The sequence below is a fragment of the Herpailurus yagouaroundi genome, unplaced genomic scaffold (genome assembly GCF_014898765.1).
Source record: "Herpailurus yagouaroundi ecotype Mexico unplaced genomic scaffold, PumYag 162, whole genome shotgun sequence".
Classification (NCBI taxonomy): Eukaryota; Metazoa; Chordata; class Mammalia; order Carnivora; family Felidae; genus Herpailurus; species Herpailurus yagouaroundi.
The window spans coordinates 29,220,111-29,241,472 of record NW_024412403.1 but is presented as its reverse complement, the minus strand read 5'-3'; the positions used below and the strand labels follow the sequence as shown (position 1 = coordinate 29,241,472).

Sequence of the window (21,362 nt, the reverse complement as noted above, 5' to 3'; positions counted from 1 at the left end):
TTATTGAGGTGTGGATTCAAGAATCAGATATTTAAGTCTGGTGATGTTTTAACTACTTCTAGGTATAAGGAGCTTTAATTTTAATATGTATCAATTGAGATTGTTATTTAAAAATTTTAGCTACCATGAAACATTTTCTCTTTGTTAGTCTTAGCAACTTTTTAAGTTTAGGAGGAATCTTCTTAACTTCATTAGTGTTTGTGAATAAGGGTCATTAGGTTTTGTTTCCAAGCCCTTCTGCTATGAAAAGACAGCGATGAAATGGGACCGCATTCTCTGAAGAAAACCTAGCTCCCCTGCCTCTGCTTTTGTATCTTATTGCCACTGAAATGAAAGAACAAGCTCTGAGTTTTATTATCCAAGTGTTTCTGGAAAAGGCCGGAGAAATTAGTCCTTTTGTAATGCTTCCTGCTACATCAGCAGTGATTCACCATATTTGGAGTGTGAGCTGAGCCATATTTCCCCAGATTGTATTTGGGCCTACCACCTCAACACAAAATTAAAAGAACAGAGTTAATTCCCTTCAGACTGACATTTTTTTTTTTCAACGTTTATTTATTTTTGGGACAGAGAGAGACAGAGCATGAATGGGGGAGGGGCAGAGAGAGAGGGAGACACGAATCGGAAACAGGCTCCAGGCTCTGAGCCATCAGCCCAGAGCCTGACGCGGGGCTCGAACTCACGGACCGCGAGATCGTGACCTGGCTGAAGTCGGACGCTTAACCGACTGCGCCACCCAGGCGCCCCCAGACTGACATTTTAAACGGAGCTTGGCATAATAAAAACTGCTCCCAATACTGTGTTCTATTTAGATTGATTACAGATTGTGGGCCCTCTTTAAGATATAACATTTAGACTTAAAGAATTCTGATTTCCAAAACCAGCTCTTTTCCTTTCAAAAGATAAGTACTTAGCTTGTTATTTCATCCTCAGAAGGCTGTGTCCATTCACCTCAAAGGGTAACGAAGAAAACAAACAATAAATGAAAATCTGACTTTAACAGAGACTATGTCATTTTTTAATATTGGTAATAAAATGTATTTGTTTTTAGTTTCACACGAGAAATGCTATATCACATTCTCTCAATTCTAGGAATTGGTTTGTTTTAAATACAGATTATTTATTGTAGAAACCTTTTATCTGCAATTTCTATGGAAAAAGGAAATAGTTTCTCAGTATGAAAGTTATGCAGCACAGTAATTTACAGAACAGCAGTAATTTGCTAAATGATTTCCTAGTGAAGTGAAAACATGACTATGCGTCTTCAAACACTTCCCACCAGGCTAGCAATAATTTCAGGCAGGTGATCAGCTAGAGCCCCTCAACTGTAACTATAAAAAGAAAAGGCAGGCCATTATGTTATATGATGGGAATGAAAGCTATATAGTATTCAGTTTTTGTGTTTGGAGGTCAAGGTTTTCCTTTTCTTCCTTTTTTGTTTTGTTTTGTTTTTGTTTTTTCCATCTTGACACTAATGGCTTCAGGATTGGCACAAACCTAGGTCTAGTGCTATGGATAGTTTTTCCAGCACAGGGGATGAATTCATGCTAATATATCCATATTTTCTTTCTAAATCATTTAGTCCCTTCATGTGCCCGTGAAACAGAGTAAAGCTAACTGACCTACCTAGACCTGATGCTAACTGATAACCTTCTTCGGTTTTGGCCCATGGTCCAATCATCTGAGCTAACCAGGCAAATACATTGGAATAAGGAACAGTTTGCCTCCAAAATTATAGACTTACCAGTATGAGATATGAGTGCATCTTTGTTTAATATCAAAGTGTTTTCTGATAATATGTCAAGTTAAAAAAATGAGTATATATGATTAAGTATTCTATTATCAACATTATGTGACAACATATAGGCATATGTATATAATTCACAAATGAAAGTGTTAAAATTTTAGATTGATTTCCTCTTTATTTCTCACATTACCATAATGTTTTGTGTTTTAATAAAACACAAAACAAAACAAAAAATAAAATGGTACAGTTTTTCAATAAGCCCCTGAATGGTTTGCAAATACTCCAAAGACTATACATTTTCAAATCTGGGTATATTGGGGAATTATTAAATAATTTGAAAAAGGGTGTCTCTTATCACTGCCAGTTAACAGCAGGAATACTCGGAAGGCCAGAAAGCAGCCCCAAACAGTTCTGTACTCTATATAATGAAAATAAAATAATTATGTTAAGAAATAATTATTGAGGAAATATTTTGTCATAAAGAGCTAATCTGAATATTAAAATATTTTATTTCTTACCAAAATGTTTATGGAATTATGTAAAGCCCATGGTTCAACATTTTAAGATAGTCATCAATAAAGATAAAAAGTGGCATGGCGATTAAAACAGAAGACAGCTTGGGGCGCCTGGGTGGCGCAGTCGGTTAAGCGTCCGACTTCAGCCAGGTCACGATCTCGCGGTCCGTGAGTTCGAGCCCCGCGTCGGGCTCTGGGCTGATGGCTCAGAGCCCGGAGCCTGTTTCCGATTCTGTGTCTCCCTCTCTCTCTGCCCCTCCCCCGTTCATGCTCTGTCTCTCTCTGTCCCAAAAATAAATAAACGTTGAAAAAAAAAAAAAACACAGAAGACAGCTAATATAATTATTCATAAAGTAATTATATTGGAATTGTGACATTTAATTAATTAAATATAGGCAATTTCAATTATACTAAAAGTGAAGAAAGCTTTAAGGAAATCAAACTAAATCCTAATGCTGGAGAAAAGTTCTCATATTCTAAAGAGAGAAATCTGTCCTATATTCACATAGGTTTCTTTCTCAGGTTTCTTCACCCAAATATTTCAGATTTTAACTTTACTGTCTTGTGTGTCTTAGGTATAATGCTTCTGCCTCCTTTGGGCTTCTGTTTCATTATAACATAATGCAATCTAGAGGGCATAGGAAAATGCCTGGCCAGGGAAAGTGCTCAATAAACATATTTTTTAAATAAAAAGAACGTGATGTTCAGATTAATTAAAGGAAATAGGCACTAAGATCAAATAAGAAATGTTGTTGAAATTCAAATGAATATGCCTCTTGGCTTTTTGAATTACTATCCTCTTTTTCTCTACTGGTGCCGGCTCCAAAGAGAAAAAGCCAAAGTTATGTCATCCTCTTTGAGGATGGCTCAAAACCTCACCCTCATGTTGGAGCCCCACTTGAGTCTTTCAGAATAAAACTCAGGCATTCTCCAGGTAACTACAGCTGCATTTATTTGTACATGTGCAGTGTTGTCCAAGGAGGAGCATTCAGTAGACAACATGGCACAACTTGTAGTTGTTTCTGATTTTGTTTTAAGCACATCCTTAAATTATCTGAACATGTTGATTTTATAATTATAATGAATTTTTGGTATTCATTTCATTTAAATACTAACCTACCTTTTAGAAAAATCCCAAATTAAAAACAAGAGTCCCTTCCTGGAATAACCAGTTGCTACTGTTTTCTGGAGGCCACGAGAACACAGTAGCTGAAATGATCTCCCTCTTTTTGCACTTCTCTCTTTGCATCTTAACATCCTAGTCCACCTTGTAATGAAATGTGGGCCAGGGCGTGAATCTTTTCACTCACATCCGCAGCACCTTCCACTTCCAGCATGCTGGCTGCTTCAGGAAGGTCAGAGGCAAACTCCCCTAAGAGCTAATCACTCAGAACCAGCACAGATGCCACTCTGGGCAATCAGACGCCCTTGTGGAAGGCTTTGGTCCCAAGAAATATTTACCCTTGGTTGAGTTGTCATACTGGGCAATTTTGATAAGAATCTTTTAAATAAGATCAAAAACTATCATTACATACTGCTTAATTATGGGCCTTGGGAAATGAGTTTCATTTTTCTTATAGATTAAATTACTTGGTATAGTGAAAAAAAAAACCACCTAATTTCATTATTTTAAAGCTTATTTGACAAAAATAGGGTTACCCTGCATGTCACTGATTTACAATTTGCTTGTACTATTTTAATATGTTTTGGACATATTTTTATATCAGTATGCATTACATTCTCTTAATATCTTCATTCTACTTTATTGTTTGCATATACTAATTAATTTAACAATTAATTATTACTGGAAGTTCACACTTAATTAAAAGTACTAGTAATTTAGCTAGTATTTTTACACATTTATATGTTGAAGTTAATCAAATTTCTGGATACAAAAGTTTGCACATTTCAAACTTGATAGCTTTTACATTATTGCCCTCTAGAAAAGTGCTCATATGTACTTGTGCATATACAGGCACATGTGGTTAGCATATACATAACACACATTTTGACCAAACATACAAACACCCATCTGCCTACTAAAAAACTTTTATGTGCGGGGTGGGGTTACCAGGGACTTAAAGCTTTACAATCAGAAAAAAACGTTTGCCTACGATTTATAAAACTCTTCATCCCCTCACTCAATGATGATTCATTGTACTTGTAAACCATCCACTCAATGCAAAGCACAGAACTAGGGGCTTTGGGAAGGCACTTGGTAACAGAGGATTCAGTCCTGTTTGACCAGGGTCATCCTCACAAAATCACCCCTAGTACACATAGTACAATTGTAAAAACAAGCACATTACAAGTTCCTTAGGTGACTGAGGCTAAAATTCCGCGGGCTTTTTACTCTGGGAGTGGTTCTCTGATAGAAGAGTAAACATGTTTACATTTCATTTTGTTGTTTTGTGTATCATATGGAATATGACATCGATTGTAAATTAAATCTTGGTGTGGGGGGGGGGGCAGTAAAACCGAAGAGTAATCTGAAGAAATTGAATTGCATAAAGCCCCACAGCTCTGACTAGAAATACGTATTTTTTTTATTTTAACAATTTATAAACATAAGTACATAGGAATAAGATGGCTGTGTGCCTTCTCTAGTGTGTATATGTGGATGGTTAGCATATCTTTTCTTAAACGCTGTACCTTTCTTAAAAGCTGTACCTTTCTTGAATCTAGATTCAAATCATATGGCAAGCGGGTTGGAAACACCAGGCATGCATGTCAGGGGCTAGGGCACCAAGCTACCCTGGCACGCTGTCAGGTCAACTGCTGGACTGCTGCTTGGCAGAACTACAAATCTCCCCGCTGGCAGCTCGTGTTCCAGGCTCCTGGCTGGGCTTCGCCTCTTGCCCTGCATCGTTTTGGGCAGGTAGGCAGGCAGGAAGGCACAACTGGGGATAGCTGAGCAATGTGGAGCTGCTGTGACCACAGCTGGTGCCAACATCCTGGCACGTAACCCGCCCCACCCCTTTCCTCCTCACCAAGCCCTGCAAACAAAGGTTGCAGTTAACTAAAATATATTATACACGGCTTCTCGTACAGTGTGCTTATGCGGTTACTCAGTTGTTGTTGTTTTTTTCCCTCCAATTTAAAAGTTAATTATTTCTGTGCTATAGGGACAACAAGATATTTCCATCACCCATTTTCCCTGAGGACAATGTACACATTCTCATAGACACACTTTTAAAACACATCGAAGTGCCTCTAAATATGGGAAAAGAGGAACAAGTTCAGAATAAAGAGATAATATTTACTATAAATAGCAGTTAACTTTCTTATTATTTGCAAGAGGCATTTATTAGCTAGGCAAAAGGGTCTGGAAGGTTGTGTTTATGAACAACACACACACACACACACACACACACACACATTCTCTGCTCTTACTGGGGATATTTATTCAAAGCAAACAAAGCATTTTAAAATTCAGATGATAAATAGAGAAACCCTAATGTGCACAAAATAAACAGATTCTGCTCTTTTGCTCCTTCAAAAGCCGAGCCTCACCCCAGTTTTTCTTCTTCTTCTATCCTCATCTAGATTCCCAGCTGAGGGAGCCAGTGACCTAATTCTGCTCAGTTCTAATGCAACACGGGAGTGAATTCAGAATATCTCGGTACTGGCCTTGCTGGGATTGCAGAACCCCAAAGTCATTCTCCTGATTCAGAGGTAATCCTATAATCAGCGTTAACACCACTCACCAACCCTTCTAACAGCTTGTAGGAGAAACCCCTTTACCTCCTGTCAAGCAGTGACCTAAAACACTTTAATCCACTTTACATTCTCAAGGTCAGAGTGGGTACAATGCTATCTACTTGGCCTAAGAGAAAAGGAAAATTTCTTGCTCTAAGTATTTTAGATTTCTATTGTCCCACCCTCTTGGTCCTTCTAGATGTATGAAAGGCTCACATGGGGCTTGTAGTATTCCCTTCATCATCTCAAAATTTTAACTCACCCTTGAAACAGATGCCCCTTCTCCTTAATTTTTATACTGAAAAAATGGCAAGCAAAACTTCCCAGTTCCCAACCTAAGAAGCTCTAAACTAGGAATTTATTGACATTCCCCAAGTTGGCTTTATTCAGTGATCCAGATAAAATGCATGCATAAAATCCTGGCCAATTTGCATACCTTATTCTTACACACACACACACACACACACACACACAGCTAACTATTTTTTAACCTGTGACTGTGACTGTGACATACATTTGTTTTTAATAATATCTTAGTTTTATATAACCATATATTCAAGGTCTTTATCATTCAAGGTACATGAAGGTTGTGCATTTAATCTTTAGCATGGTTGTAGAAGATATGATTCACAGAGTAGAGAATAGATAAAAATAAGCATGCAGCAGCATGGTGCCGAATCATCAGAACTCACCATCTTATCAACAAATAGAAGTCATTCTTCTTTATTTCTTGAGCAAAGCAGTTTCATATAAGATAAATAGCTTTCAGTCAGAATAGCCTAACATGCAATATGCATCTTTTTGACATGTATATTCTAGCACTACTTTAGACCGTAAGATTAAAATAAGAAAAATCTCAGCGTTGTGTGTTGACAACAAACACTGGTTGCATCGGGATTTTTTTCTAGTTTTCATCCCCCAGAATTTGACTCAGTGTGTGTAGGTTTGTACATTCCTGGCTATTGCTAAATGGTCAGTTTCTAGTGACCTTCAAATACCATTTTCTAAAGTCTTATAAGGGAAATAATTTGGGGGATTTGTACTTTTTTATATTAAACATTGAAAGTCACATCGTGCTTTGGAGATACTGTGTTTCATTTTCAGAGATCAGGGCATAGTAGAATATGTTTATAATAGATTTAGGAGGCTGGGTTCTAGATATGTGACCTTGAGAAGGCCATTTAGCTAATCTAGTTTTAGTTTCTCCATCTTGCAAAGGAAGCATTTGGGTCAGATGGTTTTTCAAATTACACCTAGCTCTAATACGATGTCATTTATACATTATTGTTCTTTTGTTAACATAGAAAGTAAATAGGGACTAGGACGTGGATGAATAAATTAAGTAGACGCCTTCCATGGCCCAAGCCTTTGGCACTGGACCAATCTTCCCTCCGTGGGTCCAGACTGACCACTGTTTTATGGCTACAAACCCTTCTCACCCAGGCTGTCTAAGCCCCTCCTATTCTCAAGTCCTGTTGCAATGCAGCCACAGTAGCCTTGCACCTTTAAGGCAGTGATGTTGCTGCAAGGTTTCTGTTCTCACTGAAATATTAACTTCTACTTTCTGAGACGGAAAACCTAACTGAAGCCCTTGAGAAAACTGGCATCATAGAAAACTTCAATTTTCAAATATTCATTGTTCTTTCTATATTTACCGGTTTGCATGTGTGGAAGAAAGAACTTGGATTTTTACAGCAGACTGCCTTTGCTTAAAACTCCAGCTCTGTTACTTATCTAGCTCTTTGGCCACTTTGCAACTCAGCTCTGAAATATTTTCTCATCTGTAAGACGGACAAAATACCCACATGGATAGTATTATAGAAGAAAAGTAATGTATTTACAAGTGTTCAAAAAATGCTCTCCTTCCTCACTCGACTTCAACATCAAATTATTTGGGAGGGTATTGACAACGATACCGAACATTCTCATTTACAAGAAATCTACAGAATCTCTTTTGTAGCCTGTTATTTAGTGAGAATCCATGTTTTGAAATGATAAGGGTGAAATAAACTGCCTCATTTACTGAAAGATACTGCTACATCAGTTGACACTGATCAGTTTTATTTTGTCTTGTACTATTGAGTAAATTGGCTCCTTTCTTAAGGCTGACCTTTGTCTGCCTCTGTGACCCCATCTCCCTCTCCTAGTCTCCACAACTTCAAAGAATGCGTGTAAACACATAGGCCTAAGATTAAATAAATTCTGCAGGTGCCAAATTAGTCTTACATGTAAAAGCTCTTTGAAAAGAATGAAGCTCTATGCAAACTCAAGAGAACTGAAATACAGTTTCCAAAAGAGTACATTTATTCCTACTAGATAAAAGGCCAGTGTGGAAACACGTACTGTGCCCGTTTTGGAGCAGATGAGATCTAGGATATAGGCAAACGTACTGAGAGACACTCAGGAGGCCTGGGTCCTAAATACAACTTTCTTCCTTGCTCTCCATCTGGGCTGTTATTTGTGGAAAGTATAGTAGCATCACAAACACTGGTCCTCGCTCTCCAATTCGCTACGTGTGTGAACTTGGACAAGTTACTCATCTTCTCAGTTTCTCGTTATAAATATAGGGATAGTACTATCGAACTCACAGAAATGTGGAGTGCATGGAAGAAGATAATAAATGTAACGATCTTGGATCAAGTTTTCCTCAGAATATACATTCAAAAAAAGTAGATAATGATCATGATTCATATCATTATTGAAAGAGAACAGTTGAATTAGACAGTGTAAGTTCTTTTTCATCTTTAAAAGTCGACACCTTCCTCTTTTCTTCCTAATAAAATATTCCTTGTGGAGTTTGGCATGTTCTGAGCTCAGGGTTTCAGAAGGCTGAGCAGATTTAGAAAGACGAGTGTTCAGATTGGGCAACTGTAAAAACAAAAGCTATCCTATCTTTACAAACCCAGTCGGTAAGTGAATGTGCATGAATTACTCCATCTCCAGTTTATACGTTACAAATACAGAGAACCATCTCAGATAATAAAAGTGAGTGCTGAATATTTTTGCAAGCTATTATAACATTTTGAAGGAATACTATAAACACATACAAGATGTGACTATATGGTAATGAAATGAATTTTCCTGTGTGGCGCGAAAGCTCATTAGCTTAGAGCCTTGTTCTGTGCTGTTCTGCAGAAGTTGCATATGACATTTCTCACTAATGGCTCATGCTGTCACTAAATATTTGTCTCGAACTCCCTCAGTCTTTGGGAATGCAGACATCCACTTGTGTGTAAATTAATAGCTCTGCAGAATCTAAATGAGATGCCCGGAAAAGTCCTTTTCATTTGCTGAGTCCAATAAGGAAAAAAAAAAAAGTCCTTTTCCTAATTATAGACTTGACCAGAGTTGTTGTTTCCAAAAAGATAAGAAAATACTTATTCTATGGGAAAGGATGCTTTGTATGATTCTCCGTAAATAAAACTGGGGCTTTGTTTTTAATAATTCTACTCTTTACATTGAAATGTGATTTTCAGCAAAGGAGAAAAGTAGGTGTATACACTTACTTTCTTCATCAAGGAGATTTTCAGCAGCTGATAGTAACCTCATCCTGTCTTCTGGGTTTTTAATGTTTAATTCAATGAGATGACTCTCTTTTATATCCTTTAAATCTTCTAGGGTCTCATAACCGTTGAGTAACAGTGTTGAGGTATATTCCTATGAGGGAGAAAAAAAATATGTATAGTATAAACTAGCCAGATTCAAATATTTTATTTTTAGTTCTCTTTAGATTTAAGGAAAGTGTAGAAATGCATATGGAAACCAAAGGCACTGATAGGACTTTTGTGTAACTTTATTTAACTTGTACTAGTTTTCCACATCTGAACTCTAGGGCATTTAGAAGAGTATGTTGGATAATTCTCACCTTCTGGAAGGACAAATGTAAAGAAGAAATAATTACCTTAAGCTGCGCAGCGCTAAATCATGGATCAATTAAATAGCTGGATCATTCATCCCATTTGGCACTTTTTCACTTCTCAGATAGCTCAATTGACAAAGCTAGGGTGTCCTTATGTCTATCAATAAAATGCCTCTGGAAGAGTAATTATAGTAATATTTCTGAATCTCCATCTCTCCTTGTTTGCTTGCTTGCAAAAATATTTGCCCTCACTAACTTCTTGGGGTAGTTTGAAAAGTGAATATGAAAGAGGCACAGTTCTTTATAAAAAATAGACCTAGCATTTTGTGAAATCATTATATAAACCGAAGGAACTCCAGACTTTCTATTTAATTAAAAGCTTTTATTAAGCATAAAAGCATTGTGGTTGGGAAAAGTATTGTTTCCTTTTCTCAGCATGTATATTTTTGTCTATCATTTGCATCAATATATATTAGTTTAAAATTCATAGGCTTCTGATTTCTGAGTCTGTATGTTATTTATGTAACCTCTGTTCTCTCTAACGGAATAAAAATGCAAAGTGAAGTTGCTTTACAACTTCCTCAAAACTTCCTTCCATTTTACTTGATCATAATTTCAATATCCTTATTTTGGTTACTAAAACTGAATAAGAGGAGGTATGAAAGTTTTAAGCAATTGGGAAGAACTACCAGCCCCTTTTTACAAAAGAAAGAGAAAGAAAGAAAAAGTACCACTTCTTTTTAAAAAATAATGTCTCCTAGATGGAGTACTAAGTTAGAACAGAGAAACCAAAATTCCCATTCTGACTTATGTCTGATTGTGGGTTCTTGAGTCAGTTATTTCACTTCCTCAGACCTGGGTTTTCTCATAGGTCACAGGGCAAACAAAAAAGAAGAAGCAGGGTTTAAACTTGTACTTCATCCAAGCAGTGCCCCATTTGAGGGGCACCCATCGTAATGTAGGAAGGCCGAGGTAGTTTGTCTACAGACAGGAGTATAACTAGATAATTCAAGAGAAACAATTAAGGAAAGTTTAATTGGCTATTGCCTTGATGAATCTTGAAAATTATCAAAGTACTGCTGCATTAATTTTAGAAATGGATTGCAAAACAGTAAATTGGGTGAGGCTAGGTAAATTGTATGTACACACCATTGAACAAGGTAGATATTTCATAGAAATTTTGCTCATATAACAAGAAAATAATTGGATTATAAATATAAACAACACAGTTTCCTTAACACAATCATCATGGGGGTTTAATGATCACTATTTCCTAACAAATTGCTTTTGGAACAATTATATTTATTTGTCTTCTCTTGACTTGCTTTTGATCTCTGCCCTATAGAAAATGCAATTTTCTTTTCATTTTTCCTTTCAATTCTCTGGATTTTTACCTTTACTCTTCATATTCCGTCATTCTCATTTACGTGTTTTCTCTGGGCCTTTTATTCTCCAAGGTATTTTCATTTTTCACTGCACTTTCTCAACATTAATCTCTACTGTCACTGCTAAGTACCATTAGAGTTTAGTCCAAGGGATGTTATATCAAGACCTGTCCTTGCATAATAAAAGTAATAAAGGAGAAATAAGAACTCTTCTTGGAAAACAGATTTCCCTTTGCTGTAAGTCATATATTTTTTAACACTATACAAACACTGATCCATTCTCCTCATTTATTCCATCCAGATGCCACCAGAATCAAACAGGCCACAAGATTGCTAACCTGAAGGTCAATCCTCTGTAAGAACTCCTGCAGAGTCTTGGGTTTTTCCTTTCCACTCCTTCGGTGTGCCTTTATTTTCTTGGGGGCTGCTTCCTCTTCTGAGATGACATCCACATAAATAAATTTGAAGTTTCCCACCTTATTGTTCAGCATTCCTGTCCACATCCCCATTGGCGTTTTGCAGATAATGTCTATTATGTCTCCTTTCTAAAGACAAAGAAATATACCAATCAGTTTTCAGAGAACTCTGGTGCTATAACAATTGGTAGAAAGAATAGAATCATAGAAAACTAGAATAATGAGGGAATATGCTAAGGGGGGGGTGGTTACTGATAACAGAAATAAATCTAAGAGAAAAATTCTTTTAAAAGTTCAGGGAACTATTTGCTAGTAATAATGAAGAAAATTTCAACCAACTTGAAAAAAGCTCTTACGTACATTTGATGATATCTTTATGTTTTTGGTATATCAATTTATGAACTTAAAATTGTAGAGCACAGTGGAATTTAGAAATGCTTTTGCATATACTGAGTCATTTTATGCCCATGATACACTTCTTAGGTACATATACAAGGTTTCATTATTACTCTAAATATTAGAGAAAAGAAATGCAAACATTAAATTAAGTTTTGAAAATCATGGCAGTTGTCTGAATTCAAATGACAGAACCAGAACTCAAGTCTAAGTCGTCTGAACTCAAAAATGATGCTCTTTTCATTCATCTTGTCAAAGCAATAGATATGTAACAAAGCTCAAGCCATGATTCCTGGAGGAGCTCCCAAATAAGGAAGGGGAAAAAACAGAAGTCTGTATCTCAGTCCATGCTGCTAGTTCATCTGAAAATTTTACCTACAGTATAAAATAAACCATCTAAGTGTAGCATTCATCTAAAATAAGGAAACTATTAAGAACTTTGTATATACCAACTATGTAAGAAAAGTATGTGTGCACTATGGATAAATTATGCTACTTAATTATTTTAAAGAAGACAATACTTAGACTTAGTTCCACACCAAAGTTGGATTGATGTATGACTGAGCACATAAGCATGGACAAACCAATTGGTCTTTTTCTTTATTCACATCTGAGACTCTAATTGGTTATAGGCTGCCAGTTATTGGCAAGAGTAGAAAACACACAGGGGTACTTCTTTATAAGGAAAATTGATTTCTATGCAAATACAGTGCCTACATTTAAAAGTCATAGCTACTCCTTTGAGACTTATAAGTTTCTACCCCAGAGAGGACATTATAGATTTGATATTTTTACCATTTTAGGGGTCTACCCTCAAGCAAAGCATTAAGTCTGCTGCTAAAAATACTTTTTTACTGATGCTCTATGAATGTGTATTCTATCTAAAACACAAATTGTATTTTTAATAGTGGGATTCAATGTGATCAAAAGATCTGGTCTTTCTGATTTGTGATCATCTGCTTGTTTGACCCTATCAGCTTTTCATCTCGTTCTTCCTGCCTCTAACTACGGGGAATCAAATCCTGGGCTTGATAGGATCAGCTAAGCAGACCTAGAAAATCCCCAGAAGCTCTAAGGGAAGTTGCTAAGCATGGGAGCTCTCTGCTGCAGCCTTCCTATTATCCTTTAAACTCATAAAAAGTATACATTCCAGGAAAGCCCATAGGTCACCAAGCAAAGACCCAATTTCATTGTGGATAAGACCCCTGATATAAACAATAGCATTCAATCCCCAGTGGTAACTGTGGGATTTTTATTGTGTCCTACAAGAGCTCTACAAATATCACCTTAGGCAGGACAAGTGGTGATGCACTGGTATAGCATTGTAGGGAAGGCGAAAAGCTTTCCTGAGTCAAATGGGTTCGATTTATTCCCTTATACAGTCCTTCCCCAACTATGGTTACTAGGCTACAAGCATTCTTCCCCCCAAGTCTTGAACTTAGACTTCGAATTATTTCATTCCAAGGATTGAGGAGCTAACTATGAAGAATAATGTTTTCTTCATTCTCCAGCTGAGCTTACTCTGATTTATTATCCTAAAAGGGATAAAGAGAAAAGCTGAGTGTCTTGAATATTAAATAATAACATCAACACTTCATAACTTATCATAATTACTGGTTAATCCTGGCTTGATGTTGGTAGTATAGAAAATTCATCATTTTTGTCCTTTTAGCTATATCTATTTGTGTTGCTAAAAGGAATAATTTAACATGTATAAAATGCTTTGGCACTAAACCTTCTATTTGTACTATTGCAACAGCACCTCCCTTTTAGTGTGAGTAGAACTACAAAAATAATAGATCTCATACCCACAATTAATGTTGTATTATATGACACAAGGGACTATGCAGATATAATTAATGTCCCAAATTAGTTAATTTTGTAATTAAAAGAGAGCTTATCTGGATGTTTCCAACTTTATCATGTAGAAGCCCCCAAAAATAAAGAGATTTGAAACATGAGTGAGTTTTTCTTCTGAAGGCTTTGAAGGAACAAACTGCCATGTTATAAAGAGGACCATGGCTGGCAGCCTCAAGGGGCTGAGAATGGCTCCCAGACAGTATCCAACAAGAAAGCAGGAACCTCAGTCCTACAACCACAAGCAACTGAATTCTGTCAATAGCCAGTGAGCTTGGAGGAGGACACTAAGCCCCGGGTGAGGACACATAGCCCCAGCTAACACCTTGATTGCAGCCCAGTGAGACCTTAAGCAGGGAACCCAATTGAGCCATGACCAATGGATGGCCCACAGAACTGTGAGGTAATAATACATTTGTGTTGTTTAAAAAGCCTCGAGTTTGTGGAAATTTATTACACATCAATGGAAAATACAGATAATAAGAGTAAGAAGAGGGAATTCAAGAGATAATATCGTTGGGAGAAGGATATATGGTCACTCATAGCAACCAACTTAAGTACTAAATTTGCCCAGCCAAGTCTGGTTCCCAAGGGAGTTGCTCTGCACGTCTCTTGCCAGATATCTCCAACTGTTTTCTCTCGCTCCTTTTACTCCAGCAAGCATCAGGCAGGGCTGGGCACCTCCAGTAACCTGTGAGGCTTTTGGCTTTCAGAAAAATGTAGACAATTTCTTCTCCCCTGACAGGCTTTGATTCTGCAGTATCTATATAACAGCGACATATGTTATGGCCTCAACAGATGGATTCCCTTACCCACCTCTCATGTTTTGTTCAAATTCTTGCAACATTAAACCAGTGCTCAGTTCTACTGCTGGGAAGAACACATTTAACCACCCCACCCCCCACACACCTGGTTCCCACTGTGCATTTCCTGACACAGATCATACAACCAATACTAGACAGACCATACAGAATACAGATATGATGTGCACACACCTTGATTTTGAGGGAGTCAGTGTCATAGGGGCTTGGTGTAAAATCAGTATGTACTCTGGCACGGCCACAGAATGGTCCAGAGTATGGGCCATCATCATCAAGTCGAAAACTGTCCCGGTTACTTGTACCATCTGAACAACTTGTGACTCCACCTGATGAAAGCAAAGCGGAGGTTAACGGTTCTCCCTGAAGGTTCACAAAATTCTGAATCATCGTCTGGATACAGCTAAGCAAGGACAATGCTGAAACATCGGATGCCAGCCTTTTGAGGGGGTTCTAAGTGATGGATTCCTATTTTTTTTTCTGCCTCCCAGTCACTCTCCATTCATGACCTCTGTTCTCTGAGCCATAGCTGAACTTTCTCCAGACAATCTGACTCCTCTTTCCTCAAACACTAACCAAAAACACCCTCTCACTTCAGTCTTTATGATCTGATCTAGTAGCATAGTGTTTTGAGCACTGAACACTTGCTAAAGAGGCAGACAGTATAGGCTTAACTCCCTGTGCAGGCCAGACGATTAATTTTGTACCTGTAAACAAAGACAAAAACCTACAGCAACAGTTTGATCTTTGTATGCTACTGATCACATATGTTCAAAGAATAAGACCACAAGTTTCCCCATGCTTATCACAATACAGCTGGAATACTCTCCCAAACTTCATATTATGTACCACAAGCCATTTTGAAGCAACATCTCTATGCATAAAAGATAATGCTTTTGCTTGTTGTTTGAGTGTGAAGGAAGGAGGATATGTGCCTGTGCCCAAATGGTTCTAAACTTTCTAAACTGGGCTTTTAAAACTGCTCCAAATCCTTGTTCTCTGATCCTTTTCCCTTCTGAGTTGGAAGCTCAGGGAAAAAAGAGAAAACGGATTCCATTTTGGATGCTTGCGAGATGGAGGCTAGAATGGTTCCCAGTGGAAGTAACTCTGTTTGTCCACCACTCTCCGTTGTCACCTCACTTGTTCTTTCAGTATGGCCCTTCAGTGTTCTGTTCAATGACGGAACAGCCCTGGTTTCTCTATGTATTCAAATAATTATGGCAATATGGTAAAGAACCTTAGAGATGCTCCATATTGTATATGAACTGGTATAAAAGAAAGGTGAGCTGCATGTAATTACAGAAATTAAGCCGCATATTACAACAGCTAAGTGGGCCACTGTTTCCTCACACCCTTCCTTCCATGACCACTTCAGGCCTCAGCTTTAAACGGTATGCTCTAGTTAATAAAATTCTACCCACATTCAGCATTACAGTTTAGAATTTTAAAACTTCCAGCAGAAATGAATACTAATGAAATCTGAGTTTCATGCATGCAAAAATATATCCTTCAAATGTTTCTGCATTAGCTTTTTTTTTTTTTTCGCAAAATAACTGTTGTACAGCCAATAGGAAAATACAAATATAATTCACGATGTTTGAAACATCTGGTCTTTGTGATCTGTCTTCAAATAAGAGAAAGTTGATTTCAAAGGAAATACAAGATAAATAAACCTTGTGCAACAACAACAACAACAACAACAACAACAACAACAACATTTAAAGCCCAGAAGAAATTAGAAGGATGTGTAACAGTATACATATAATAAGTTAGAAGGCATCCTTCAGTTATCAGTAGTTTCATCCAACTATTGTAGTAGATATGTGACTGAAACCTGAATGAATTCCTTCTTAGAAACACATGCTGACACATTTCTGTCACCTAATTAGTGGTATTCCTTCTATTTAGTATTTACATAGTATGTCACTCTTTACTCATAATGCTGGATGGAGACCTAAAAAGTAAATGTCAGAATTGATGCATATGTCCTGCTCTTTTCAGAATACTTCAGGTAAAATGGAAGGAAAAAAATGAGAGAGGACAGGAGAGGGAAGAAAGAAAGAAAGAAAGAAAGACAGAAAGAAAGAAGAAAAAAGAAAAGAAAAAAGAAAAAAGAGGGAAGGAAGGAAGAGAAAGAAAGAAAGAAAGGGAAGGGGAGGGTGGGAGGAAGGAGAGAAGAAGAAAGAAAGAGGAAAGAAGAAAGTAAGGAAAACAAAAGGAGGAATAAAGAAAAGGAAAAGGAGAAAGAGAGGGAGGGAAGAAGAGAGAGAAAACAGGATTTTGTTTTTCTGAATTCTTCAACTCATGTTAGTAATTATGACGCAAGATAATCCTAGTTCTCCCAAGCATACATTTTTTTATCTTAAGGATGAGGATTTAGTTACCCAACGTGATCTTTTTGAGACATGCCCCTAAGAGCCCTGCCAACTACAAAAAGGAATTTTCAAAATAATTCATAATTCTATCTAATATGTTGTATATCATTTTAAACAATAGCAATTTTATGGATTCATCACATCCTACATTTTCACTATTTCTCTTATGAAGTAGCTGGAACCTTGTTGCTAATGTGATGAGCCCCAAATCTATTGTTGTTTTTCATTTGCAATTTGTTTCTTTTGTATTGTTTTTTATTTTAATTCTGGTAGTATTAACATCCAATGTTATATCAGTTTCAGGTATACAACATAGTGATTCAACACTTCAGTACATTACACAGAACTCATCATGAGAAATGTACTCTTTAATCCCTATCACCTACGTCATCCGTTTCCCCACCCACCTTCCCTCTGGTAAACATCAGTTTGTTCTCTATAGTTAAAATCTGTTTTTAATTAACTTAACTCAGGCCTCCCAGTTGTCCCTCATTCTATAGCCTTACTTGATGAACTCCGCCCACTGTAGAGACTATCCATGGAGTCACTGGCTTCGAGGGAGATCTTCTCTGTGTGAGATCCAATCATTGGGTCACTGTTCCGGTACGGGAGGGTATCCTCTCCATCCTCCTCATCCTTCAGAAAAACATCAGAGGTTAAGTGCAGAGAACTGATTTCCTTGGAGATATTCACTGTGTGCATTGATTTAACAAACGAGACATATTTTAGCAATAAAATGCTTAGGAATACATCAGCATAAAATATGAGAGTCATTAATCTTTAGTTCAATTTCTAGCAAAACATATTATACTTGGAAAAATTCTTTAGATGAAACATTCCACATTATGGAATTCAACTGAAATTATAATAGTTCATTTGTAAATTAGGATGAATATCACATCAAGACTATTTAATCAGAAATGTTAGATTTATTAACATCTATGCTTTATCCGTGAAAGCATTTTTATTTCTTCATGTTCTTATCATCTATTTACCACCATTACTAATCCTTTGAGATCTGATATTACAACTTTAAATTCTGCATAGTTGTTTCATGTCAGTTATTTGCACCCTACCAGATCACTAGATATGAATAAAACATGCACATTTTGCAATTCTAAAGCAAAGCTTATCTAAGAAGCTTTACAAATCTCATACCGTGCTTGCACACCTAGTCAAGTGAAAAGCAAATCCCGCATAAAATTAGGAAAGACAGACAATTTCAAAACAAATTACATCTGCTTGAAAACATCTCAAATGTCTTCCATATTTAGATTTTTGGACAAAACCTATACATTTCTTAATACTCATCAAAATGTAATTCAATATTCTTCATTTATGAGCATTTCTAAACATTGATGAAGTTTCAGAATACATATATGCTATGTATTCAGTTTGATTCTCTGCTTTTATCCATTCTTCTATTCACTTGTTCACTCATTCCCCATATGTTTATAGAATACCTTGTAAGTACCTCTCATGTTTTTTGGAACTAGAGATACCATAGCAAACAAGGTAACAGGGTCCCTGCTCTAATAAAGTACGTTTAGTGTGATGGGCTGTGTGTGTGTGTGTGTGTGTGTGTGTGTGTGTATGTGTGTGTGTGTTGTGTTTGGGGACATGTGTATAAACAAAATGGGCAAGAAAATTGCAGAGAATAGGTGCTATGAAGGAAATAAAACAGTGATATCAGAGGATTAGATACTAAGATTAAGGTTGGGGAAGGATAGCTGATTTAGATGGAGTAGTCTCCAAAGACTTCCTCTATAAGGTAATTTATGTTCTGAATTTTTTACCTGAATGCTAAGATATAATATATGTGAAGATTTGGAGGCAGTTTTCTAAGAAAAAGGAAAAGCAAGAACAAAATAATTAAATTCAGAATTAGTTTGGGTTATGCACAGGAAGACAAAGCCAATGTAGCTGGAGCTGAGTGAAAGCAGGGACAGTTTTAGGAGATGAGCTTTGGATGGAGACTGGAACCAGATAAGGGAGAGCTCTATAGACCATGTGTGGTGGTCATGGAAATGTGCCACTCAGATCTTTTGCTGCAGGACCCTTCTTTGCCAACAGCCCAGCTACCGAATCCACCACTGTGTCTGCATGGAAGCCATGCTCTCTGCCAATCACTGAAACAATGTGGGTACCATTTGAGTCGATCTGGGAGGATATCGGTCTCCTCTCGTGAAAAACTTTGGTTCAAGGACTGTCTACTAATCTGGCTAAAGCTTTGTTCCTCTCCTTTCACAGGTGTCAAACTTGCACTGTAGTCTGAAAGCTTTCCCTACCCATTTATTCTTTTTCTACTTTATCCTTCACAGACATTTTCCCCAATAATCTTTGGTGTGTCTATTCCTTTCTTAGGCTCTGTTTCTCAGAGCACTGGAATGAACATACCATAGTAAAAGAATGCATTGTGAAAGCATTGTAAAAAAAATTTAATCAAGGGGAGTGATGTATTCAGAATTCTACTTTTCAGAGGTCTTTCTAGCTTTCATTGGAGAATGGTTTTTATGGAGGAAAGAATGGACGAAAGACAACCAATTAGGTGATTATTATGGTACTCGAGGCAAGAGGAGTTGTTGTTATTGTTTTTGTTTATTTGTTTGTCTAAAGCAGGAATAGTTTACATGGAGGAATTAGGGGTTTTAGATAATGCTTTGAAGTTTGAACCAAGAGGATATGCTGATGAATTAGTGTGAAAAATGAGAGAAAGAAGGAGTTTTGAATGATTCTTAGGCTTCTTTCTTCTCTCCTCTCCTCTCCTCTCCTCTCCTCTCCTCTCCTCTCCTCTCCTCTCCTCTCCTTCCCTGCATCTAGAGTTATGGTAGTGTTGTCTATTACTACTAAGAAGACTGCACAAGAAACTTTTTTTTGGTAGAGCATAGAGAATTAATAATCCAGTTTTGGATATATTGGGTTCCAGTATCTATTGTACATTTAAGTGATGATATCAAATTCACAAGTGGTTGTTTAAGCACAACAGATAAGATGTCATAATTATGAAAAGCAGTCATGACATGGATGAGATCACTTAGGAGGAGAGAGTACATTGAGTAGAGCATCTAGGAACAAGCCTCAGGAAGACTCAATATTTAGAGAGACAGGAAAAAAAAGCAAAGCCAAGAAAGGAAACTCTGAGAAAGAAAGAAAGCCAGAAGAACACTCAGTTAGATGAACCAAGAAAAGATGATGTTTAATATATATTGAAATCATCACTTGTCAAATAGAGTTGAAAAGTAATGTAAGAAGAAAGAAAAGTTATCAGTGAATTTGACCACACAGAGGTCAACACTGATTGTGACTACTGTTTTAATGGAGTACTGGGGACAGAAGTCCTATTAAAAGGGGTTAAAAAGAGAATGGACATAAGACATACATATCAATGTAATAGAATTGAGAGTCAGAAATTAACCCCTATATTTATTGCCCATAATTATGGCCATGTATTTATTATCAATTGATTTTCAACAAGGGTGTCAAGAAAATACAATAGGAAAATTGTTGTCTTTTTACCAAATTAATGTTGAGACAACTGGATATACACATGCAAAAGAAGGAAGTTGGACTCCTACTATATTCCATAGAAAAATTAGTAGACCATACACCAAAATTTAAGAACTACAACTATAAACTCTTAGAAGAAAACACAGGAGTAAATCTTTGTAACCTTAGGTTAAGCGATAGTGTTTTTTTTGTAAATACAATACTTAAAGTTCAAATGAAAAAAAAAAAGATCAGTTGGGCTACATCAAATTATAAACACTTGTGCTGCAAATGTTACCATCAAAAAAATGAAAATACAATGCACAGAATGGGAGAAAATATATCATACTGCAAGTCATATAAGGACCTGTATCCAGAACATATTTTTAAAAACTTTAGTGTCAACAGTAAAAAATAAATAAATAAATAACCCAAGGTGCCTGGGTGGCTCAGCTGGTTAAGTATCTGACACTTGATTTTGACTCAGGTCACAATCTCATGGTTCCTGAGATCAAGGCCCACGTCAAGCTCTGCACTGACAGCATGGAGCCTCCTTGGGATTCTCTCTCTCCCTCTCACTCTCTGTCCCTCCCTTTCTCTCTCTCTCTCACTCTCTCTCAAAAATAGATAAATAAACTTTAAAAAACCCAAATAACCCAATTATAAAGTGGGAAAATATTTGAATAGACATTCCTTTAAAGAAGACATATACAAATGGCTCATAAGAACATGAAAGATTCCCAACATCCTTAGTCATCAGGGAAGTACAAATCAAAGCCATATTGAGATTCCACTTCACACCCATTAGG

The 21,362-nt window shown here is 36.9% G+C and overlaps 1 protein-coding gene and 1 long non-coding RNA gene across 6 annotated transcripts in view; one reads left to right on the top strand and one right to left on the bottom strand.

Annotated features, from left to right (window-relative positions):
- LOC121036080 (uncharacterized) overlaps positions 1 to 11,685 on the top strand; it is a 108,576-nt gene extending 96,891 nt beyond the window's left edge. The window contains exons 5-6 of the long non-coding RNA XR_005793226.1: positions 5,809 to 5,937; positions 11,507 to 11,685. This is a non-coding gene — a long non-coding RNA (uncharacterized LOC121036080). The remainder of the gene's footprint in view (positions 1 to 5,808; positions 5,938 to 11,506) is intronic.
- Positions 1 to 21,362, bottom strand: part of SAMSN1 (SAM domain, SH3 domain and nuclear localization signals 1) — a 139,996-nt gene that overhangs the window by 2,997 nt on the left and 115,637 nt on the right. For all 5 annotated transcript variants that reach the window (XM_040484163.1, XM_040484166.1, XM_040484164.1 and 2 more), the window contains 4 exons: positions 17,574 to 17,703; positions 14,870 to 15,021; positions 11,544 to 11,750; positions 9,468 to 9,618 (listed from right to left, as the gene is read on the bottom strand). In XM_040484163.1, coding sequence (XP_040340097.1) covers positions 9,468 to 9,618; positions 11,544 to 11,750; positions 14,870 to 15,021; positions 17,574 to 17,703 — 640 coding nt within the window. The remainder of the gene's footprint in view (positions 1 to 9,467; positions 9,619 to 11,543; positions 11,751 to 14,869; positions 15,022 to 17,573; positions 17,704 to 21,362) is intronic.